Source organism: Delphinus delphis, chromosome 9, assembly GCF_949987515.2.
Source record: "Delphinus delphis chromosome 9, mDelDel1.2, whole genome shotgun sequence".
Classification (NCBI taxonomy): Eukaryota; Metazoa; Chordata; class Mammalia; order Artiodactyla; family Delphinidae; genus Delphinus; species Delphinus delphis.
Genome location: NC_082691.1, coordinates 27,827,032 through 27,853,095, shown reverse-complemented (window position 1 = coordinate 27,853,095; position 26,064 = coordinate 27,827,032). Strand labels below are relative to the sequence as shown.

Sequence of the window (26,064 nt, the reverse complement as noted above, 5' to 3'; positions counted from 1 at the left end):
CAGCATGTGAATCATCTCCTTCCTCACCTTCATCTAGAGTGTTACTTATTCCGAGGGTAGCCTGAGCCATGAAGCAGTTACTCATTTTGTCAGAGAAGGCATTATGATTCAGAATTGTGTACCTAATTATCTACTTTTTTGAAGCAAACTCCTTTCCAGGAGGTATGACAACAGTGTATTTGCCCCCATATGTGGCCACTGGACTGTCAGGTTGCCTCAGCTTGATTTGTTTGTATGAAGTGTGAGCATTCTCTTCTTTATTTAAATGAATAACTCTTTGCAGTTTTGACTTTAGAAGTCACATCTCAGCATCTTACAAGAGAATCAAAGTTTTTCTAGGAACTCAGCCAGTAATAATAGTTCATCTGCCGACTAGCCATCTTCCAAAGCAGTAAATTTAGTACAAACTGTTACAACTGTGCCATTATTTAGTTTTGATACAAGTGTAATGCACAATAACAAACTATTATAATGATTATTACAAAACCTAGGAAACTTTCTGAGCAACTCATTCATTTCTGTTTGATTTATTCTTTCGTTCCCAGTTGTGAGCTTTTGATTTTCTTTAATTTCAACAATTGGGACATTAAGTCCACCTTGTTAGGAAATGGGTAGCAAAATTGGGGCTGCAGATCCAGTGCTGAACTAAAACACTCCCTTCCAAAGCGCGCAGTAGCAAGAAAAGAGTATATGTTGGTGGGTGGCTCTGAAAGAGTGGGTACTAGTTATACCTCTGCTGCTAGCCAGCTGTGTGACTCTACACAAGTTAATTTTTCTGGGCCCACAGTTGTACGGAAAAGGGTTGAACACACGTTTTAAAATTTCACACTATTGTAACATTTTAATATTCGACAATCTGGATCTTACTACAGTATCCTATCCGCAATTTCTCCACATCTTTACTTTTGCGTAGTCCCTTTAGGGAACAACACAGCGGTAAGCATTCAAAAACTTACCTTTTTACTTATACTGTATCTAAGATTATAAAATAACTGTTCTGGCAAAATTATAAATGAAAACGGCCAGTTTTATCTCTTTTGGGGAAATTTGTTCCAAAGGCATCTGGCTTCTCTATTAATCTCCAGTTACCTGAAAACATTCCTAGACTCTTTTCAAGTTCTCCCTTAAAAAAAAAGAAAAGAAAAGAAAAGAAAAAAAACTACAAATCCCATGAGTCAAAGATGGAATGGAAACAGACACCTCCCCTCAAGCCCCCTTCCCGGTCTCCTTGAATGTAGTCCGCTAAAACTAGGGTTGAGGCATCCTGAAATATGCCTGAAAGAAACGTCGGCTGTTTTGTTCTGCTTTTTAGCTGTGCTCTCGCTGGGCTCCTTTAAGTCGGTGCTGAGAGTGAGGAAGGATACAGAGCGACGCAGAGTGGAATGGGTGCGGGCGCAGGCATCACCTGTTCCAAGAGGGGCATGCGCACTGCGAGGGCGCCGGCGAGGAGGCGGGGCACGGTGGGAGGGGCAGACGGCGCCCGGCTGGCACCGCTCAGATCTGCTTTTCCCCGGCTTGGGGCGCTGAGGCGGCGTCGGGAGTTGTCTTCCGCAAAGGTTGCCTGGCGTTGTCCAACATGGAGGAGTCACTGGCCTCGGTCATCACCTGCAAGAGGGACTAATCTCCGCCTGGTGTTCAGGGACTTCGCCGCCTGCAAGCCCGGCGGCAGCCCCCGTCTCCGGTTGCTCCTGCGGCCACGGGCTTCCCGGCGGGGAGGCAGCACAAGGAGGGAGCGCGGTGGCCCCGAGTTTCCCTAAGCCATGGGCAACGAGGCGAGCTTGGAAGGGGAAGGGCTCCCCGAAGGGCTGGCGGCGGCAGTAGCGGCTGCCGGAGAAGGGGCTGGCGGGGCGGGGAGCCCCTTGCACACCGTGACTCCGGCCGGCATGGAGGCGGATCTGAGCCAGCTGAGCGAAGAGGAGAGGAGACAGATCGCTGCTGTCATGTCAAGGGCGCAGGGGCTGCCCAAGGGAAGCATTCCTCCGGCCTCTGCGGAGCCGCCTTCCATGCACAGGCACGCACAGCATGATGTATATGTCCGGGCATATATGTACAGCTTCCCGTGCACATATGTGCCAGCCCGTATGTGCCGGCATGGCAGTACATATATGTCGCCTCCGTTCATTTTATTCTCCCTAATGGGGTGGTGGTAAAGAGAACATAAGCTTTCTGTTGGGCAGGATAAAAATGATGCCTTATAGAGTTTCTGATGGGATAGTCAAGGGTTGCATTCTTGGAACTGTGATTTTAGGTTGTGATTTCTGGCCTTTTGGAACCTTTTCTCTCTAGGGTGGCGTGGAGAGACGCCCTCCAGTGTTTTACTAATCTGGAAGTCTTCCATTAATACAAAACGGACGTGTTAGGAAATGGAGAGAGCTGGGTGTTTACCTGTTTCTGTTTAAACCTCCTCAGTCATTTCGGGGTCTTTCTCTCTGTGAATGATGTCTAAATATTTCTGTAACAATACCTTTAATTCCCCTGGAGGTGATTTGTCTTTCCTTCCCACCCTACCCCCCAGAGGAGAACAGGTGCTGTTTAGGCAGAAGGTATAGAATAAATACACCTTTTATATTCAATGAGAAACCCTAAAATATGTGTGGCATTAAACAGATGGTTTGGTCACAACAGTGCAGGTGCTGTACGTGTATTTATGAATTAGCATATGCTATTTTTTAAACCACCGCTCCTTTATATGGAATAGCGTTTTACAGTTTACGGAAGAACATGTGAATTTGTGTTACCTTCAAATTAGTTTCCAGTACATACTTTTAAAGACAAATAGCAACTTGGACAGGCAATTAAGAGCTAATCTATAATAGTAACATATTCATTTTCCTCTTTAGGTCTCTGTATTCCTCCATCCCAATAAATTAGTTGTTTTCTAATTAGAGTACTAAGAGGGTATAATCACTGTGCCTGCCCTGCCTTTATTTGTTGTAAACAAACCCTGTAACTTTGCACCCTCGTAGCATGTTCAGAGACAGGACATTCCTCTGTCCGTGGTCCTGAAACCACTCCTACTTTATGATAACCTAACAATTTTCATTAGAGATACTGGAAATATGAAAGATGTGGATATAGGTGTAGGCTTTTATCCTGTACTTTATAAAATAAAAACACTTAGGAGCTATAATATAAGTATATACATATAATTTTGTCAGGTAACTAATACAGTAGAAATGTAAAATGTTTTGTGGATAGTGGCAATGGCAATATGTTTCACATAAAATCTTAAATTCGTAAACTATATCAGGTAAAAACCCTATTTTCTTGAAGGGGAACCAACACTACTAGTAAAGACTAGCTTTATTATATTGAATATATTTTTCTGTGTTTTTAAACTAGTAATATATTGGGCTATTTCTGGTATAAAGCCTTTCTTATCTATTCCCTTAAGAGTACAGTTTATGATATGTACTATTTTCTCTACTGTTTAAAACCTGACTTAGAAAAAATTTTGAATGTTCATATACTAGATTTTTCTAGGGTAATAATGAGGTACAGTACTTTTATTAACCCTTTAGAAATGTATGCCAACTCTTCTACAATTTTTCCTAAGAGGCACAAGCAACAGGTTTACCATGCTGGTTACAAATACCAAGAAGAGTGTGAGCTTTGATTTCTACATTTCTTCCTTGTATTCAGAGGGTGGCTAAAAAATATTATCTCAGCCTATGAAAGTGTGGTGTTTTGTTCAGTATTTGTATCAGTTAGTATACTTTTAAAGCTCTCTGTTGATGTTTTTGTTACGGTAGAATTCTTATCAATAGGTGGTCTGCGGCCTAAACAGTTATTGATGAAAGCTTCATTGAAATATATAAACGTGTCTGATTTTGGTAACCTGCTTATATTTTACTGAGAGATTTCTATCAATGTCTTTAAGTTTGGAAAGTTATCCCCATATGTGATAACCAAATAAACACATATTAATTTAAGTATATATAAGAAAGTATATCCAACTCATTTCAAGTTTTAGGAGATTATGTGGTGCGAATTAGGGTGGGCTTTGATTTTTTATTTATTTTTTTAAAGAAATAAGGGTTGAGAGCCCAGAGACCTTATTAATTTTAACTGACTCTCAGCCATATGTGCCTGAGTTTCCTTGCTTCTAAATAAGGCAGTAATACTTACCTTACTCATCTTGTAGAGCCATAGTAAGGATTAATTAAAATTTGACAGGAATATTTTTGCTTGGATTTTAATTTGAAGGAACGCTATACATATAAAGAGTAGTGATATCAGTATCAGCAGTGAATGGCACTGGCAGTGATGGCTGCAGACAAGTTGTATATTGAGTTATTCACTGTCGTGAGTTATTTTGATGTACCTATACTCTTTTACATATGGAGAAGTCAGTGCAATGTACTGGAAATCCTGCCTCCCCTTCCTGCCCACCAGGAGTTAGGATACCAGATTTCTGTGACTAACTAGTTTTATAACCTTGAATTAATTTCTTAGCCTGTTTAAGTCTTGGTATCCTCTGCAATATACAATGAACGGACATTCCTAAAGATGCTTATATTTCTATTATAAAATTTTATGACTTAACGCTGTCAAGTGTCATTGCCTGTTGTGTTACATTTAAAAATATTTTAGTATTCCAACTGCTTTTATATTCTTGGTCTTGAATACATGTTTATCTCATTTGCTGCTGAAACATTTTTTTTCTGTTAACCTGTGAAAGAAAAATTCTAATCTGAGGATGACAATAGTAAAATGAAAAGGGAAGTTGTATAAGACTTGAGTAATTAGAAGCTAGAAGTTAGAGCTTACAAATGAAATGCTTCTGGATTTTCGATTCATTGTCGATCCAGGGAAATGCAATTTTATTATGTCTTCTACTCATTCTGTTTACACCTACAGATGTGTCATATGAGAAGAGCTTTACTGAAAAACACCTCTGATGAGTAGAATATTTAGTAACAATTCTGACTGAGTCAGTTATTTTCTTTAGCATTCTTTTAGGCCTCCGCTGCTGGGTAGACACCTCCACAATTGTTTTTCTTCCTAGAGCAGCAAGCCAAAATGAATATGGAATGTTTCCATTTATATCTCACAAGACCTGTAGAAGAATTTAAAGTGAAAAGAATTCAAGAGACGTTAATCTAGAGGGAAACAAAAGCCTGATATGTTCATTCATTTGTTCACTCACTGTTATTCATTCATCAAACATTAATACTCATCTACTAGTTACCAGGTTTGGTTCTAGTGATGAAAAGATGAGTGAAACATATCTCTCCCTAGGAATTCATAGTCTAGTACAGAAGACACAGATTGCATTTTGGTCATTCTTCTTTTTAACACAACTGTCATACCAATCAGAAATTCATACCAATCAGAAATTCATCAAATTCATCAAAAGACATAGCTAAGACATCTTTATATTTTTGTTTGGTATTAAGCCTGTATTAAGCCTGTATCTTCTCTTAATGATTGTCTTTCTATTTTTCCCTCCCAGATCTCCATGTTTGACGTTTATTTACATAATTATAGCAACTAAAACTAAGTTTAAATTGTAGTCTTTATAGCTGTATGGGTATTTTCTCACAGGGGGATTCTATAATATAATAGAACTTAATATTCATAGGAAGTACATGCAGTTATAATTTCTAATGCAAGTAGCTTCCTTTAACTTTTGGTATTTATTGTTGTCACAAATATTTGGTATTCACAAAATTTATTTGTTTTGTACGTATGTTGGATTAAGTGAAATATCACAAAAACAGTGATTAAGTTTAATAGTATTTTCAAGAGAGCACAGTTAAGAATAGATTTTTTGGGTATTCGTTTAAATATAGATTTCTTTAATAAAATGCCTAAACGCTTATAGGATAGTTCCTAAGCATCTGCCCCTCAAGGGAATGGTAAACTTTATTAATTGAATATGGAACATTTCTAGAATAATGTGATTATCTAAACAGTGGAACTTTTTGAAAATAATCTATTTGGGGTTGTTTACTATGGTTCTTTTGCCTTCATACGGAAGGGAGCACATAATGGGGCCTATAAGGAAACATTCAAAATTATTTTCCCCAATGGAAATATGTAGCAGTGTGTTTTGAAAGATCTCTTAGAACTGTTGGAATCAATTAGGATAATAATTTTAGTTCCTTATTTAAGTACAGGCTTCAGGGACATGGTAGTATCTAAAGTTTTTGTAACCTTTTTTCCTGGAGGAAATGGCCAGAACTAAGAATTGTATTTATTCACCTTTTATTAGAAAATCATTTTGTGGCATACATTGCCATTTATAGATTATTTTCTTTCTGACACTTTGCTATTTAGAAGTAATACTTCTGTGTTTCTTCCTACTATGCCTTACATCTTGATCTATACTCAAATTTCTGTATCATTAAGGGTAGTTTAAAAACTTAATTCATAATAAGTACCAGATGACCTGAAATGAAAAAGTTATAGGCTGGTCCGTTAGCAGGTAAATTTTATTCAAACAAATTAAAACCTATAGAACTTTATTGTGATCATCTCATATTTTAAGTGCTACTGAATCACTCTGTTTATCTCTTTTTCTTTTAATTAAAAAGAAATCTTTTCCAAAATTAATGTTACATAAATCAAACAAAGTACTTATAATTTGATTTATCCCATAATTCTAGTGCAGCATGTTCTTATTAGTTGCAATTTTATCAGTAAAAAATAGCTTGTTTAAAATTTAACGTACTTGGTAAAAGTGTATATGAGAAACAAGTATTTTAATTATTGAGCCATAGTCATTTAAAATTGATGTTTCCAAAACTATTTTAAAAATATCCATCTTGTGTATTTGTCTATGAGTTAAAAGAAATCTTGCAAATTAATTACTTGTTGCATTTTTAAGTCATTGTCAATAATAGTGACTAATTAACAATGGTAATAGTAAGTGTTGTAGAAAACATTAAGTAAAGAGATCATTATGTTTTTTCTTCCTTTGAGGAAGGTAACAGTACTTTTCAAAAGTGGGGTCACAACCAGATTGTTGCTATTTGTACATCAGGCTATGTATGTCTCAAGATGCTTTAAGCATCATATTGTTACATAGAGAGATCTCAGATTAAGAAAAATAATTGAATGATATAACACTGTTCTTCCACAAGAAAGAATTGTTTCTCAGAATTTTCTAATTAAAGTAGGAATTCTTACTCTATAAAGTTTAATAAGGACAATATTTGATAGATGTTACCTTTTTTGACAGATATTCTGTCAACACTTGAATAGATGATCAGCTTTTTCAGAGTTCCTGAAAAACCTCCTTTACCAGGTCCTGTGATGTCATGTTGTATGTCTTATGTAGCTACTGTAAATTCTACTATTAAGTAAAAAACAAAACAAAAAACAGTTGCAGCAATCTCATTTAAAAATGAATATTTTCACTTCTTAGTGTGCTGGTATTTGGGAGGCTAGCATTCCTTGACTATAACTTTTGGTTAAAAAGGATACATCCTGTGAGCATAAAAGTACTGGAACATGGCTTTGCATTGATCTGTTGAGTTAATATGTTTAAATAGGTTTGAAGTATGGCTAGATTCTATTAAGTAAATATAAATTATTTTTATTATAAATACTTTCTAACTAGATATCTTAATAGTTCATTACTTACAGTAGCAAGTATGGGGTTTTTTCCCCTTCCTCTTCACTTCCGTGTTGAAAATCTGTATCCATGTAAAGAAAGTAACAAAGACATTAAAAATTTTATGATTACTTATAGGATGCTGCAAAAATGGATTTTAGTTATATTTATGCATCATAATTTTGAAGATGCAAGAAAGTAATGGGTTTTAAATATTATTTTGAGTTGTGATAGTTTCCATTATTTTCACTTCTTTTTGTTTCATTCTTCTAGGAAACAAGAGTTGGATAGTAGTCAACCTCCAAAGCAGCCAGGAAAACCGCCGGACCCAGGGCGTCCAGTTCAGCCTGGTCTCAGTAAAAGTAGAACTACAGACACTCTGAGGTCGGAGCAGAAATTGCCTGGAAGGAGTCCTTCCACTATTAGCTTGAAAGAATCGAAATCCAGAACTGATTTTAAGGAAGAGCACAAGTCTAGTATGATGCCTGGCTTCCTCTCAGAGGTTAATCCTTTAAGTGCTGTCTCCTCTGTTGTAAATAAATTCAGTCCTTTTGATTTGATATCAGACCCTGATGCCTCCCAGGAAGAAGCCTCCAAGAAACAAAAAATGTCTCAGAAGGAACAAGGAAAACCTGAAGGAATCACAAAGCCTCCATCACAACAACAGTCACCCAAGCCAGTTCCTAAGCAGCCAGGACCTGTGAGGGCCCTGCTTCAGCAGGACGGTTCTCCCAAATCAGTATCTCCTCAGCAGCCTCCAGAAACAGGAAAGCCAACTCAGGGCCTCACCCAGGCTCCTCAGACAGACCAGGCAAAATTGCCACTTCAAAGAGATGCAGCCAGGCCTCAGACTAAACAGACAGATACAGTAAGGGGAGAGTCAGTTAAACCCTCACTGCAAAGCCCATCCAAGCCACCTATTCACCAAGTAAGTCCTGGAAAGCCTCCAGCCCAGCAGCCTGGACCTGGAAAACTTTCCACACCACAGCCTGGGCCTGCAAAGCCCTCAGCTCAGCAGCCAGGGCCAACGAAGGCCCTAGCTCAACAGCCAGGGACCCCAAAGACCCCGGCCCAGCCACCAGGAACAGCAAAGCCTGCAGCTCAGCAGCCTGGGCCAAAGGCTCCAGCTCAGCCTCCTGGGCCCGCAAAGACTCCGGCTCAGCCTCCTGGGCCCGCAAAGACTCCGGCTCAGCCTCCTGGGCCCGCAAAGACTCCGGCTCAGCCTCCTGGGCCCGCAAAGACTCCGGCTCAGCCTCCTGGGCCCGCAAAGACTCCGGCTCAGCCTCCTGGGCCCGCAAAGACTCCGGCTCAGCCTCCTGGGCCCGCAAAGACTCCGGCTCAGCCTCCTGGGCCCGCAAAGACTCCGGCTCAGCCTCCTGGGCCTGCAAAGGCTCCGGCTCAGCCTCCTGGGCCTGCAAAGACTCCAGCTCAGCAGGTTGGGCCAGCGAAACCTCAGGTCCAGCAGCCTGGGCCAGGCAAGAATCCAGCTCAACAGCCTGGTCCAATGAAGCCTCCTCCTCAGCAGCCTGGCCCAGCAAAGCCCCCTCCTCAACAATCTACAAAACCTGTAAGCCAAACAGGGAAACCTCTGCAGCCACAAACTTTTCCATCTGCAGCACAGACTCCAGTACAAGGCCTCCCCAAAACCATCTGTCCTCTTTGCAATACCACTGAACTTCTGTTGAATGTTCCAGAAAAGGCCAATTTTAACACATGCACTGAGTGTCAAACCACTGTTTGTAGCCTCTGTGGTTTTAACCCCAATCCTCATTTAACCGAGGTAAGTGCATTTTTTTGTTATGTTCATGCTCTTAAACCATATCATCATCTTACACAATGGTGCTTAGTTTATTGCTGTTAACGATAGGATGGCACTGTTTTTCTCTGGTTCTTTTCTTCTTTCCCTTCTTCCTTCCTACTTTCCTCTTTTTCTTCTCTGCCAAATGTAAATTAGAGTTTTTCAACATTTTCTCCAATAATATTTCTCCAAAATATTGCTACAATTTCTGATAAATTTGGCACATAAAGGAAGTATGAATTGATTGATAGATGCTGAGCTTTTGCTCATTGCATTCTATGGGTAAAATCCACACTATTATTACATTATATTAATTTTTTCATCAGCTATTAAATTCATGCTCCTACCTACCATGACACTCTTGATATGATATTCTTAAATGGGATCCTATTTATGCTGCGAAAAAAAGTGGACAGTGTTTTCAGATTCTAAATACAATTTTGATACGAAATTGAATACATTCTTTCAAACTGCACATCCCCTTTTCCTGCCAGTGATTTTGCTATACACTGTGAGAGCATGCTTCCCTCGTTAGTTGAGAGTCATTCATAACAGCGTAAGTCACTTCAAAAAAGTGAAGTCATTAGAACAGGTTCAACTTTATGGGTGTCTTCTTAGACGGATCACAGTTTATAACTCCAAGTCTTTGGGTAAGCCTTCCTGGCAGACTGAATCATGAAGGGGCCAGTTGTGACACAAATGAGTTCAAGGTTGTTTACTCTGGTTCAGGATAGAAAAGTTATTCTCAGCAGGTCAGTTACTGTCAACTCAGTGCTTAAAGTCCCTGAATAAAATAGCATTTTAATAGGTAGAGATTTGGGGACGTTCAGGGGAAGGGACAGAAAACATAAAACTGCAGAACTTAGAAATTCTCTGGAGTTAAGAAATAATACAGTGAAGATGGTATAATAATATAAAATAAGTGAGAATAAAAGGGCTTAGGGTTTGAAAGAATACATTTTTAAAAGAAATGCAGTAGCCCCTACCCGATGAGAAGGCACAGAACCATTGAGTCCATCTAGAGAACAGCTGTTAGTGGGCTGTATAATGCACAAGAAGGAATGAAGGCAGCAGGCAATGAAGGATTCTGTCATTTAAATGTCCGCGAGAGAGGAGACTTGTGTACCCTTGTTATAAATGCAATCTATGTTCTGATAAAAACAACAGTGATAATTATTGGTAGCTGTTACGTTAGTTTGGATACTTACTGTGATGAAAGTTGAAAATGATGTCCATTTAAAATATGTCAACCTCTGGTTTTCCGCTAAGGTATCTTTTACTCTTTTTACCAAAAGTCATGTTGAGTACTTTAAATTTTTAGATAAGCCATACTTCAGTGGTAAAATTGCAATTAATAAGAACATTTAAGTTATGGAGGAAATCAGATTATAAATAGTTGGTTTATATATTTGTAGCTTTTTTTCATATCTTAAACTGTTTTCCACATTCTTTTTTTCTTTTAATTTTTTTATTGAAGTATAGTTGAGGTATAAAATATGTTACAAGTGTACAATAGTGATTCACAATTTTTAAAGGTTATATTCTATTTATAGTTATTATAAAATATTTGCTGTATTCCCCATGTTGTGCAATATATCCTTGTGGCATATTTTATACATAATAGTTTTGTACCTCTTAATCCCTTACTCACATGCTGCCCCTTTCCCCTTTTTTCTCCCCACTGGTAACCACTAGTTTCTTCTCTACATCTGTGTGTCTGCTTCTTTTTTGTTGTAGCCCCTAGTTTCTTGTATTTTTTAGATTCCATGTATAAGTGATATCATACAGTATTTGTCTTTCTCTGTCTGACTTATTTCACTTAGCATAGTGCCCTCCAAGTGCATCCATGTTGTTGCAAATGGCAAAATTTCATTCTTTCTTACAGCTGAGTAATATTCCATATTGTGTGTGTATATATATATGTGTGTGTGTGTGTGTGTATATATATATATAAAAATTCTGATAAAGATGTGTTTCTGTTCATAGTATACCATCTTGATAGGAATGTGTAGTAATAATGACTTCAAACAGTAGATGATCTTTTTATAAAATGTTTGTCATGTTTTTGTGGCAATTTATAAGGCAGAAACCTGTAGTTGGACCTTCAAGCCACATATATTATTTGAGTACCTACAATGTGGAGGACATTTTACTACACGTTCGGTAGGCTATAAAGATAAGTAAAACATAATGCTGATCTTAACATGATCCAAATGTACTAGCTTAGGTCATACACACACAAGGAAATATGTGGTCAAATGATAAAAGCTGTGAGACATGAGCAAACATTATGAACTTCCAAGTAGGAAGTACCATTTCCAGTGGGTGAGATAAGGAAAGCTTCATGGAGACAATGGCATTTGTGCTAGGTATATAGTGATGGATATTATTTCAACAGATAAAGAACATGAAAGGCGGTAATGATTTAGCCTAAGACCTAGAGCCAGAATAATACAGGGTATGTTTAGGGAATCAGGCATAAATCTAGGTTGCCTGAAGTGGTGGCGAAGAAATGCTCAATGAGATTGGAGAAAAGTTTAAGTCAGATTTAGGTCTTCCACATTTAGTCGGTAGTGGTGAGCATTCTCCTTTATGAAACTTACCTTGTTTAATGTAGTCATGCCTTCAATCCTTCATTCATTTTACAAATGTGTATCAAATGCCAGGTTGCGAAGCACCATCAAGTACTTTGATAGAATCAAGTATGTGTTAGATATGGAGTCTTCCTTCTACCAGAAAACTGGGGAAATAAAAGTTGTAAATAAGAAAGGAAAAAATAGATATATATGAAAAGTAACTTTGTATAGGTCTTTACAGTTCACATAGTTCCTTCTTATTTGTTTTATCAAAATTAAATTTCCAAATAATTCTATGGTCATGTATTCTGTTTTCTCTTATGGGAGAAAATTGGTGTTCAAGTGGTTACTACGTTAGGATCATCCTGATAGTAAATAACCAGAACCCAAAGTAAATCTTCTGATTCCAAGTCCATTTACTCGTGGTAAGAAGAGAGAAAGTGCTATGAGATCAAACGAAGAAGTCATCACTATCTTTGGGGGGTATGACAACTATCTTCATGGAAATAGAAGTATTTGAGCTGGGAATGTGAAGAATGATAAGAATTTGGACACACTTGACAGGAGTTGGGAATGTGGGGGCGGCAGTTAGAGGGTCTCAATGGCTAAAAAAAAGCATCCCCGTTATTAAGGAGATGAGCTTGGGCAAGTCACTTACACTTTCTGTAACAGTGATACCATATAAACAATGGAAATAACATGTTCTCTGTCAAACACATTGAGTTTTTAGGAGGATTAGCTGAACGTTTGTATGAGAAGGTATTTTTCAATATATGAAGTTCTTTTGAAGTTGTAATATGATGTCATAGATAATCTTAATATTTTAAACAGAGTTGACTTTGACAGCTTACTCTCAAATTGTTTTCTACATAGATACAATATCATAAGTTGTTGGGTTCTGAGATAGCAATCAAGAGCCATTTGATCTACAGTATTAATTGTAACATTTCATTTTAATTCACATTTTTCCCTATAAGGAAAAATGTAATCTTATGGGTCAAATTGTCCAAAAATACTCAGATTGAGTAAACAGTTTTACCATGCAGGACAGCGCCAGAGACTAGACATTCTATACTACTTTAATTTACATGAATTTATTATTTTCAAGTTTGAGTTATATGCAAGTTATTCTCTATATTATTACTTTTACAGCCTATTGGGTAAAAATAAAATAAAAATAAAATCCTGGTCTCTTGTATCTCTCCTTGAAAAGATCAGGAGAATTTCTCTGATATATTTTTGTCACCAAAGCAGAATTATGACTATATATATTTGCTTTGAACATCCTGGCTCTTAAATGACTGCTAGATCTGAGGAGGACTGGAGAGGTGTCAACACCCAGACACAAGCTTTAGGAAAGGGGACTTTTACTTCCTTAACTAAATTTGCCAGCTGTCTCCCACCTCTGCCCACCTGACACACATATACACACACGTACACATACATATACAAACAAACACACTCATACCTTAGATAACTCAAATATTTGTGTGAAGGGGATGATGTTTAAGTGTCCTCTCTGGTAGTTGTCAAGATGTGTGCTGTTTAGAAAAACCTTAAGAATCCACTGGCTCCAAGCCTAGACTTTATAGCTGTATCTCTTCTTGCTAAGAGGCGTTTATAGTTGTATCTCTTCTTGCTAGTCCGTTAATGGAGTTAATCTCAGCAATACAGGTTCACTCTTTGGGTTTGCTTTCTGACACAGAAACTGAACATTTGCTTTACAGTTAGTAACTACAGTGTTTCTTGTTGTTGTTCTTGTTGTTGTTGATTTACTTTATCTCTTTTGATATCTAGGCTGGGACCAGGTAGGTTTAAGGAGAGATTGAAAGACTTATTCCTAATGTGTGATAATTCTCCTGGTTCTTAGGAAATTTTGTAATATATGAAATGACTTGTCATTTTTTAGACTGTTAATAATGAACTAAATGTTAGTGATAAAAGTGGGTTTAGGTGGGTGTTTTTTTTCCTCATATTATTTCGATCATGATGGCCCATATATTAATCTTGGCTGAAGCTAGATGTTTTATTTAACAAAAACATGGCCATCTCTCAGGAGCTAAAAAATAAAAATGAAAAACAAGCGCACTTAGACTTCCATATACACTCTCTCAACTTTTTAAAGAACAAACAAAAAATGACTGAAATTTTTTAGGTTGGCAAAATGACTTAACTGGCCACCTCTTTTAGGTGGATCAGCCTGCTACTTCTAGTAGGAGAAACTGAGGGGGAAAAATCTGTTAAGAAAAGTAGAGATATGCCAAATGTTAGGAGGCTGGAATTTGTGGAGAAAGAAAGCCAGTAAGACACTCCTGATGATGGAGTAGCAGAAAGAACTTTTAGAAAAAGGAATATTCTCTTTAGTTGCTTGCTGTTTTAGCACAAAGGTGATTTGTCACCCCAAATTCTAAGCAGAGACAGCAACACGGTTCTGAGCACATATGCGTTCACCTCCTCTCTAGAGGTCCCAGTTTTAAAAGATTGAAAGTATAGTAGTTCTGTATACCTCAGTTAAAAAATAAATGAATAAGTAAAACCAATAATAAAAAGTACTCATTAAAAAAAAGTGTAGTAGTTTGAAAAAATGGGAAAGACCACCAATAACATAAATTGGCAGGTTGAACAATTCCTAGAAGATAGAAAGTAGATGGAAAGGTAGTGACAGAAACAGAGCTAAAGAAACCACTGTCAGGTGGCTTCCTTATGGAGCCTCAGTGAAGCTCTGAGCTTAGCATCCACAAATACAGACAGCAACAGTGGGTCGTAGGTAGTGATCAAGTAATAAATTACAGAACTACAGGAGGAACAAACAGGACAAGTGGACTCTTTCCTAATCTCTAGTGGAAGACAGCAGGTAGAAGAGGCTTTATTTTCTTCTGCTTAGGCTAAAGCCAAAGAATTCTCCAAATGAAGGGATGAACTGCCTGAGGAAGGGCGCTCATGAGAAAAGTAGGGCTTTCGAAAGAAAATGAGAAGAAGTAATGCTCCTCTCCCACAACAGAGTGATTTAAAGGAGGAAACAAACAAAACACTTAAGGAGTCAAATTTACTAAATCTATTACCCTCCTAGTAAAGCTGTCCTTACTTTGGACACTGACCCTCTGCCATCCTACTTCCTCTTATTCAAAGAAGAGGACTAATGGGGAAGCAGAACTGTCAAGAAATACAGAAAAACCTCTGTTGATTACCCATTCTAAATAATGGAGACATTCACTGTAAATGAATGGTTTGAAGAGAGTCACTTGACATTTTAGCAATAATATCACAGGAAGGACATGGATAAACTAGTGAAAGACAAAACAAAACACCTGACCTCACAGGAAGGAGTCCATTCAGGAAATATAAAGAACTTATAAAATTCTTATTATTCCTGAGAAATACTTAAGAGAGGGTATTTCATCAATAATTAGTACACTCAAATTTCAGTGGGCTGATTGAGGGTAAAAATAGGCCTGGTTGATGTTCTGGAAAAGGAAGACCCAGAATTTTCCCAGCTTGTAGAGCAAATTATCCAGCTATTTAACTGAGCACCTACTATGTTTCAGGCACTTTTCTGGACTGTGCTAGTTGTAAAAGTGAATAAAGTAGCCAAAAATTCTTCCCTTGTGCGACATGTATTCTAGTAAGAGTGGCAAATAAATAAAACGTATAGTGTGACAGATGGTAATAAGTGTTATGGAGAAAAATGAAGTAGAAGGTTATAGCACAGACCAAGGGAAGGTTGGTGATGTGGTGGTAGGGTCCTCTCACTCCCTCTAATTGGGGGATTGGAGTCTGGGAGTTGAGGGATGACTCAGGAATCTGGAATTTTTAGTGGTGACTAAAGGTCTAATTTGTATAGTTCTGAGGCTGGGAGCTCGAGGGGGGTTAAGAAAGGAAAGAGTGGGAATGTACCCAGGAATGTGCACAATTCTGAGATGCCTCTCTTTACTCCTTCCTGTGGTGATGTGGAGGCTGGGGAATGAGCATTTTACTCCAGCATAAGGAGCTCTTTCTAAACTCTTGTCCATGGAGCTGTAGACATTTTGGGGGTGTGGTCATCTGAAATTCTGGGGCTCCCTTGGGACTCTGGGAGTTCTGAGGCTTTAAGAGAAATATTAAAAATCATGGAAATTATATCTAAGAGCTCTAATAGGAGTTCCAGAAAAAAATGAATGAAGGCTATGGAGTCAGGCTCTAGAAGAAAGAAAATGTAAGTCTTCAGATTTTGATCCACCAATGGATCAAGCAAGATTAGTAAAACATCTGATAGATACATCCTGGTGAAATAATCTGATTTCCAAGGGTAAGGAGAAAAGTTGGAAGACTTCCACAGAGAAAAAAATTAGCATCTACAAAAAGATGAGAAATCAGGCAGGTGTCAACACAGAAGACAGCCAATTTCTTTAAATTTGTAGAGATGGTGATTAGATGAATCCTCTATCCAGGCAAGATATCAAGAGGGAGTGTGAGGGCAGCTTAAGAATTTTTTTTCACACTTAAGGGTCCATAAAAATCATTGGCACTGTATAAGTGTATGTATATATGTATAAATGTGTATGTAGGTGTATGTATGTATATATCACAATCACTGTAGGAGTTCCTCTATTAAAATGGAAAATGAAAAGAGTGGGATGGAGTAGCTGATTATGCCCCAGAAATGAAGAAAACTAAAAAGACTAAAAAGTCATTTTTTTCTAAAATGTGATTGCATAATAGTAGTGGAATGTGAAATGATATTAGATGGTACACAAATCAAACTGAAAAAGTTATACATCTTTTAACTGTGTGTTAAAATATTTAATTAATACATCAAATATAATTTCTTGGATATTGCTTAAGACAACCCTAAAACATGATAATATAAGGTTGTTTTTTGAAAAAATGTTGCTTTTATAGAAGGAGAAAATACATAGCATCTTAAATTTATAAATCAAAACTTATTATATGATGTTATAATGGCAGCCACTAGAAAAAGTCACAACAAAAGTTAACACTGATTGATTCTGAAGATGCAAGCTTGGTGCCTGAGAGAGAGGCTTTTACTTTTAATGTCAAACCTTTTTGTGCTTTTTTTTTTTTTTTTTTTTTTGCGGTACACGGGCCTCTCACTGTTGTGGCCTCTCCTGTTGCGGAGCACAGGCTCCGGATGCGCAGGCTCAGTGGCCATGGCTCATGGGCCCAGCTGCTCCACGGCACGTGGGATCTTCCCGGACAGGGACACGAACCTGTGTCCCCTGCATCGGCAGGCGGACTGTCAACCACAGTGCCACCAGGGAAGCCCTTTGTGCTATTTTTTTAACCTCGGAAATTCGTTTTTTTTTTTTTTTGCTTGTTTTTGTTTTTTAAAAAATTTTCCTTTGCTTTATTATTATTATTTTTTTAAACATCTTTATTGGAGTATAATTGCTTTACAATGGTGTGTTAGTTTCTGCTGTATAACAAAATGAATCAGCCATACATATACATATGTATATCTCTTCCCCATATCTCTTCCCTCTTGCGTCTCCCTCCCACCCTCCCTATCCCACCTGTCGAGGTGGTCACAAAGCACCGAGCCGATCTCCGTGCTATGCAGCTGCTCCCCACTAGCTATCTATTTTACATTTGGTAGTGTATGTGTGTCCATGCCACTCTCGCACTTCGTCCCAGCTTACCGTTCCCCCCCCACCCCGTGTCCTCAAGTCCATTCTCTACATCTGCGTCATTATTCCTGTTCTGCCCCTAGGTTCATCAGAACCATTTTTTTTTTTTTTTTAGATTCCATATATATGTGTTAGCATACGGTATTTGGAAATTCATCTTATAATTAACACTTGAGTAATTTAAAAAATTCTCATTCATCACATGACTGATTAAACAATTTATATGATATGAAGGAATGGGTAAATTAGAGTCTCGATTTTCACATCTTTAGCTTTGGCATTCTACTTGGTGAAATGTCAGGAATTTTTGGTTCTAGATAACAGTAATGATTTGAAATGCCTTATGCCTGTAATGCCAGATTTGGTCCGTTTTTTCATTTGTTCTTTGCTTGTCACAGGCATGTATACTTTAACTGGCACAATTTTAAATGAACCCAGTAAAGAGAAATAAAGTCCCTTGATTCTAAACATAAAGTTTTTAGAAGACAAAGAATATTCTGGGTTTGTTTTGTTTGTTTTGTTATTCTCTAATAATCCTTAGGTATCCTTCATAGTATTTAAAACAAAAATACCCTGAGTATAACAAAATTTATTTAAAATAATTTTCTCATGAATTTAGAGGACTAGAAATAATCATTTAAAAATCCTTATTACTTAAATGTGTTCACGAACGCCATGTTTGTTTAGCTTTCATTTTCCATGAGGTCTAGTTTGCAGCATTTTCCTCATTACTTGGATGTTGCACCTATAAAATAAATATGTATTCCTCATGCTCTACCCATAAGTTTAATCATTAGAACCAAAGCTTTTTTCCACTTTCAGCTTTTAAATAACTAGATGTTTCAGGTGTCTTTCTGCATGTCCAGCTTTTTGTAATGTCTACTAAGTGTTGCTACATATTATTGCAGCTAGTATGATGATCTGTATAGCTTAGTAAGAACAGATGTTCTGCTGTGAAAGCAGATACCCACAACTAACAGAATCATTATTGGATCAGTAAACTTAATACAGTGATGGGTTAACTTGCTCATTGTTCACATCCCTGGAGAAATCACACATACCTAACACTCTCCGCTGTTCCATATCTTAATTAGCTTAGGTGAAACTGGGCTCTTACTTACAAACATTTCAAAAGTACTACATTGAAGATAAAGATGTAAATAATCTATTAGAAGTTTATATATCTTCCTTAAAGTAATGCCAATATCGAAAGCATCAGTAAGGCATATAAAGATCTGGGTTGTAGTCCTAGCTCTGCCCTTTACACATAAATACTCTCGCTGATATTCCTCTGAATTCAATCAGCAGTAGTTCTAGTTACCTTTGATAAAGAAGCAGTAACTTCACTATAGACAATGTTTCTTGCCTGTCTTCTTACTTTACTCTTACTGTAATTCGGTCAGGTCATTTTAACTTTTCTGAGTATTTATTTTTCTTATTTGTGAGACTTGTCATATACTAGTGTCCATCATCAGATGAATGGATAAAGAAGATGTGGCACATATATACAATGGAATATTACTCAGCCATAAAAAGAGACGAAATTGAGCTATTTGTAATGAGGTGGATAGACCTAGAGTCTATCATACAGAGTGAAGTAAGTCAGAAAGAGAGAGACAAATACCGTATGCTAACACATATATATGGAATTTAAAAAAAAAAATGTCATGAAAAACCTAGGGGTGAAACAGGAATAAAGACACAGACTTACTAGAGAATGGACTTGAGGCTATGGGGAGGGGGAAGGGTAAACGGTGACAAAGCGATAAAGAGGCATGGACATATATACACTACCAAACGTAAGGTAGATAGCTAGTGGGAAGCAGCCGCATAGCACAGGGAGATCAGCTCGGTGCTTTGTGACTGCCTGGAGGGGTGGGATAGGGAGGGTGGGAAGGAGGGAGACGCAAGCGGGAAGAGATATGGGAATATATGTATATATATAACTGATTCATTTTGTTGTGAAGCTGAAACTAACATACCATTGTAAAGCAATTATACTCCAATAAAGATGTTAAAAAAAAAATCTAAACCATTAAAAAAAAAATTACATTTGGCAGTATAAGTGGAAGTGCTTTGAAATTGGCAGGAATAAATATTTGTATTTATTATTAATCTGTATAAAAATTCTAATAAGTAGGGATGTTGCCATCATTGTTAACTCTGTTTGTCACTGGGAAACCGAGGGTAAGAATTTGCAAGGTCACAGAATTACTTAGCAATGAATCTCATACAAGAAGCTAGATCTAAATTTAGCAACATTTTTAAATAGAAGAGCACATTGATTTTAAACCAGTCATTTCTAGATTACAGAAAGTGTGTGTGTGTGTGAGAGAGAGAGAGAGAGAGAGAGAGAGAGAATTTTACATATTCTTAAAGTTATAAGAAATCAACCTTCTTGAGACTCACAGACATAGAGAACATGTTTATGATTACCGAAAGGGAAAGGTGGGGAGAGGGATAAATTGAGAATTTGGGGTTAACAGGTGCACACTACTATATATAAAATAGATAAACAACAAGGATCTACTGTATAGCACAGGGTACTGTATTTAATATCTTGTAATAACCTATAATGGAAAAGAATCTGAAAAAGAATATATATATGTGTGTATACATATATATCTAATATGTATCTATATCAGTATATCTCAGTCAGTTTGCTGAACACCTGAAACTAACAACATTGTAAATCAACTATACTTCAATTAAAAAAAAAGAAATTAACCTTCTTGGCAGGAGTTTATTTTTGAAATTTAGTGTAAAAAATTGAGGTGTAAGAGCACTGACTTTATACCTTTCTACTCACTCTTGCTCAAACCAAAGCCTTATTTATATTGCTGAGCTCTTTTTTGTTCTTTAGAAAGCCATGAGCTCCTACTATGAGCCAGCCACTCTGTTAGATTTTGAAAATAGACATAATGAAGTTGATAACTTTGCTCACTGTTAAGAATAGAACTGAGAGTTTAGAGGGAGAGTCAATAATTTAGCAAATGCAGATGGAGTCTTGTTTGTAAAATAGAAAATAATAAACACCATATGGACGAGATACATTCTTTTTTTTTTTTTTTTTTTTTGCGGTACGCGGGCCTCTCACTGTTGTGGCCTCTCCCCTTGCGGAGCACAGGCTCCGGACGCACAGGCTCAGCGGCCATGGCTCACGGGCCCAGCCGCTCCGCGGCATGTGGGATCTTCCCGGACCGGGGCACGAACCCGTGTCCCCTGCATCGGCAGGCGGACTCTCAACCACTGCGCCACCAGGGAAGCCCTGGATGAGATACATTCTTACCTGAATATAAAACAATAAACTACCTTTCTATTATTTTCTTCTATCTAATCAGAAATAAAGATTTTTAAATCAGTTGGTAAAACAAATATGCCATTTCTATCATTTATTCAGGAAAATCAAACTGCAGTAGAATTCATCAAACCTTCGGATCAGATTTCTACTTAGGTAAAAGAATTCAAAGAAGTCAATGGCAGGCTTCATCATGTGAACATGTAACTATAATTGTATTTGTTGGGAAAAATTTTAATATGTAGATCTGTGTGTTTTTTAACTTGAAAGAGGAAGGATTTAAAAAAATGGTCAGAAGGAAATCAATGGTAATGAAAAATGTGGCTAGGATTTGTGAAAAAAAGGTGAAAATAATGTAAAGCTGATTAATTTTAAAGTCAGATTTTCCTTAAATACATTCTTGAAAATGCACATACATAAAACTATTTAAGATTTGAATAAATTATAGGGGGCTCCCATTCACAGAAAGCTGAAAGAGGCTAAAATCCCTTATGAAACTGTATTTTTACACAAGGTCCGTGCAGTGGGAGCAGAGTCTTAACCAATGGACCGCCAGGGAAGTCCCTCATATATGTATTTTTAAAAGCACTTCTTTCCTTTCCAAGTTAACATACAAATGATTATCTTAATTCCAGTTACTATCTGATCAAATTAAAGATATTTAAATTTCAGCATATATAATGAGTTCACAAAGTTTATGAGCCCTTTGAGTCTTTTCACTAATGTAATTTTTTTCACTTTTAAGTGAAATAATAGGACAATCAATAAGTTGTTTAAATAATTGCACAAACATTGCCTAATTGAAACTATTGGATCGCAGGCTACAAAATTGTGTGATAGTTCAAGGCGTGTTAATCATTTGAGATATAGAAGTTTGAATTCACCATGTGAGAGGCAGTCAGAAGTGTTAATATATATGTAAGTTCAGTTTACTGATTTGGGGTCTTCTGTGTTGCTGTAGTAAAATACAAATAATATTTTCAAGTCTTTGTACTGTAATTATTTTGTAAATTGATTAAAGTGGCAGTTTTTTTTGGTTGGGCTGCACTGACACTCAGATATGCTTTTATCATTTGACCCTATTTTGTGAAGATTTAACAAATGTTATTTCTAGCCTTTGGTGAACATTACTATGCTTTATGAAGAAAAAAGTGCAGATTTAGGTTACATTGCACAAAGTTTGTTAATGGTTTCTGAATTATGCAGCAGAAATTGTAAGCCACACAGTTTCAGAAGGTATCCATTCAAATTCTGGATGGATTGTCATAAATAAAACAGTTTCATCAAGTCGCTGAGCATGTCATCACAGTTCTGAGGAATGCTAGTGTCTAGTTTTTATCCAAAATAAATTGTGCGTTAATATGCATAAAGATGTCAACTGCAGTGAGCCATGTGCAGCCAAACTGCTGTCAGCTAGTAGCTGCCTTTGTGGAGGAGGTCATGTGGGTTGGGCATTCCTTGAATAGCAGAACGCATAATCTGTTATCAAACTTTACCTTGGGTTTCTCTTGATAATATTATATGTTATTATCCGATACATATTATTTAATTATATTCTCTATGGCATTCAAAATAATATGAATAAAAATAATACATAGATAACTTAGAGATCATTTGATGAGAAGTAGGAAACAAGTTTAGAATAATTCATCAATAAATAATATCTAAAATTTACTTGGTATCTAATACAGAGGTAAGAGTAATCATAAGAAGTGGTTGCTCTTTTTAAGAGTCCATGTGAGGATAGGAAAAGCGAGGAAATACTTGGAAAAAAAATATAAAGCAGTATCTATTTGAGTCTAAATGCTGTGCTTCAAACGATAGTAGGAATAGTTGAGAAGGGGCAGATCTTAATGGAGAATGGAATAGTTAAGTGGTAAAGGAGAGGGGTCATCGTGTAAAGCCTAGGAAGCATTTGGTAAATGGAAGAGGAGTACAAATTGGATTTCGAATCGTGACTCAGGTAAGAGAGAATGAGAACACTGCCTTGATGGAGTAAATGGTACATTTAGATACCGTGGTTTGCAGGAAAGTTGAGTTGTGATGCATCCAGAAGTAAGAACCCAGCAGATTTTAGTACAAGGGCAGGGTGATTGTGTGATTGAAGAAAATGTATTCAGTAGCTAACGTGAATGGTATGAACACCGGCAAATACAAATTCCTAATATTGTGTTTGTTCTTTAGATGGTCCATTATGCCTCCTACTATGCTGTGTTGTTGAGCAGAGATTCCATTATAAATCTTATGTAGGTTTGGCGTTTAAAATGTCCAATTTGGAGCACATTGAAGGGTGGATGTTAGTCATAATGCCTTCTGGACACTTTTGTTTTGAGAAGCTTCCATTATCTTCTGAAGCGAATAGATTAAGAACAGTTCCAAGAAGGAATATACTTTAATTCTGGAACCCCAGTGTTTGCCAACTCATCTTATTTGTTAGATGTATTGAGTTAATTATCTTGAATTATCATTAAAGACATACTCTTAAAAATCAGAATCTAATTTTTCAGTACTTTTTTGATAGTGGCACCAATAATTGAAACTCTGTGTGGAATTTACAATTAAACTTTCAAGTGGTACCCTTTGAAACATTTAGTAAGACATTTATGATTATCCAGCAAAAGCCTTAGCCAGTGAAGTTGTATTACTATATTTCACATGACTCGGCTCTGATACATAACATAAAAGGGAGCCGGGGGAGTTGGATTAAACAGGGAGCTGTGTTAGTAATTATAAGCAGGTCCACGTTAGAATACACAATGACCTCAGAATGAGCAGAAATCCTGGCTGACTACTCTCTTACCCCCATTTGTATAGCATATTGTCAGAAGACTGAATGAACAATTTTATGCCTTTTTTTTGCTTCTTTCTATAGAGCTAATTGGATTAGAGTAGCTCATTAAACACTTGTGTCTCCAGATCATGAATTCCATTTATTCATTGGCTGTAAGTAAGACTATAGGTGGGGGAAGGAAAAGATGACTATTTTTCCTTATTTGTTATATAAAATCTAGAATTTATGAATAGTTAAGGCATGACATATTTATCTAACACAGATTCTTTCATTTTACTGCTTGTATGTTGAAGGTAAGCTCCAGTGTTAACATTGCACAGAGACTTAAAATTTTACCGATAAGACCAAAAGCGTCCGAAGAAGTGGGGAGGGGGGGAGTTGAGGGGGGATTTGCAGGAAGAAAGGAAAAAAGCACTCATCGAGGGCCAGATCAGGAACCGTGGCTTTGGAAATACTGATGCAGTTGTAGGCTCCCCTGGTATTGTTTCTTGAATTTCTCCCATTGCTTATCAAATGGATGTGGATGATTAGAGGAACGGGTGCTACTCGTGTCAGGGCACCTGGGAAGTTGTTTATGAAATATTGGTGAAAGGCTTCTTCTGAATTAGGCTTGGCCTTGGCTATTGTCTGACTTCTTTGGCATAGGTAATAAGGGATAAGGACTAAAGTCTTCTAAGATCCACATTCATAGCTATAGTGAAATGAAGACCCAATCATGCAGAACTAGGAGAACCAGCTGTGTTATAGATGTGGATACCAAATGGAACGGGCAGCAGGTGTCTGAGGCAATGATGGTAGTAAATTCAGGTTCATCTCTGTTCATAGTTGGAGATAAACATTTAATTTTAGAAGTTAAACAAGACAGTAATTGTCTCCAAGCAGTGAAAATATGTATGGTTAGCAGGTGGGGTAAGTATGGGGTGTTACTTCAGTTCGAATCAAAATGAGGATGTATGATCCATGAGCAAAAGTATGGTATAGGGAGAATGGCTTGCAACCAGAAAATGAAGGTAGAGGCCTGCCATTTAGGCAAGGTAAACAGTGGCGATTAACAGAGTACACACAGAAATGTTGTAGCTTGAAGAGCATAAACATTTTAAATTAATTTATGTAATTGAAACCAGCTCAAAAAATATTCGTGAACATCTATAATTATTAAAGGGTCAGACCGTACCAGGAAGTCTTTATCATTTGTTGCTTACAGTCTTTTGGGAAATACAGCCCTGGAGGTAGCAGAATTATGTCAGACTATACCAGGAAGTCTTTATCATTTGTTGCTTACAGTCTTTTGGGAAATACAGCCCTGGAGGTAGCAGAATTATGTAAGTGCTAACATGAGAACAGGAGCAAAATTATATATTTTGAATTTCTTGCAAAAATTAACTTTATTTCACAGTTATTGGAGAGGCGTTGAGGTTTGAAGAGAAGTAGAGTCAACCCCTTCTGTGGTGGTTTGTTTTAAACAGGTTATATTTGGTGGAGGTATGAAGTATTTGAGAAATGACAAGGGCCAAATGAGGGACAGTGGCTTTGGAAATGTGAACGAATGAATGGGGAATTACCTTTCACAAGCAATGCAGACACCCTTTAGAAATAACTGAAAATGCAGTAAAGATATAATGGGATTTTTAACTGGGATGAGTGAGAGGGCAAAGGTGCTATTACTACTCCTTAACTCTCCCTCAGTGCATTGTGAAAAAGTAGATGGTGGTTCATGATATTAATGTCAGGGCGGGCTATGGAGTTTTTCATTTGATTAATGTATAGGAAAGATTTTTTGTTTTTGTTTTCAGCTCAATCAGGGACTTGGAAATGCTGCTGTGTTCAGTAGTAGATTAAGTTCTGAGATAAAACTCATTTATGTTTTCAACAGATTTGGCCAGAATTAAATAAAAAAGAGGCTCTTTCTGAAAAATCCTAAGAGGATAAAATGCTTTTCATATTGTGAAAGCTACAGACAATGATTTTAACCTGTATTCTCACAGTGAGGAGGAACATTGAGGGATCAGATGTCTTTTATATGTTGCTTATCAAAGTGAAGAAAATGGGGTCACGAGAAGGACAAAAGATGTTCAAAAAAAGGGTGTATTAAGAGAAAAGTAGAATTGTATCCCTATGAAGAAGCAGTGACCTGTGTTATCCACCCCTCTTTTCCTAACTCTCCCTTGTCTGCTTACTGGGAGACATAGTCACATACATTTATTAACTACAAGGAAACATTTGATTTTGGATTGAGGACAGTATAGTATGTGTGACCCACTATTGAAGTAAATCATACGTTAGATATGCTGTGGTAGTGTTCTAATTTTGCAGTGGTCCAAAGATGGAGTAAAAGCCTACTGGCCAGCTATGCATGACGCTCCAATGTTCCCATGGCAAAGAGACTTAAAATTTTGCTGATAAGACCAAATGCATC

At 37.2% G+C, this 26,064-nt stretch overlaps 1 protein-coding gene across 1 annotated transcript in view; it reads left to right on the top strand.

Moving 5' to 3' along the window:
- Positions 1-1,760: 1,760 nt before the first annotated feature.
- Positions 1,761-26,064, top strand: part of PCLO (piccolo presynaptic cytomatrix protein) — a 363,526-nt gene continuing 339,222 nt past the window's right edge. The window contains exons 1-2 of the mRNA XM_060020341.1: positions 1,761-2,011; positions 7,835-9,341. Coding sequence (XP_059876324.1) covers positions 1,761-2,011; positions 7,835-9,341 — 1,758 coding nt within the window. The remainder of the gene's footprint in view (positions 2,012-7,834; positions 9,342-26,064) is intronic.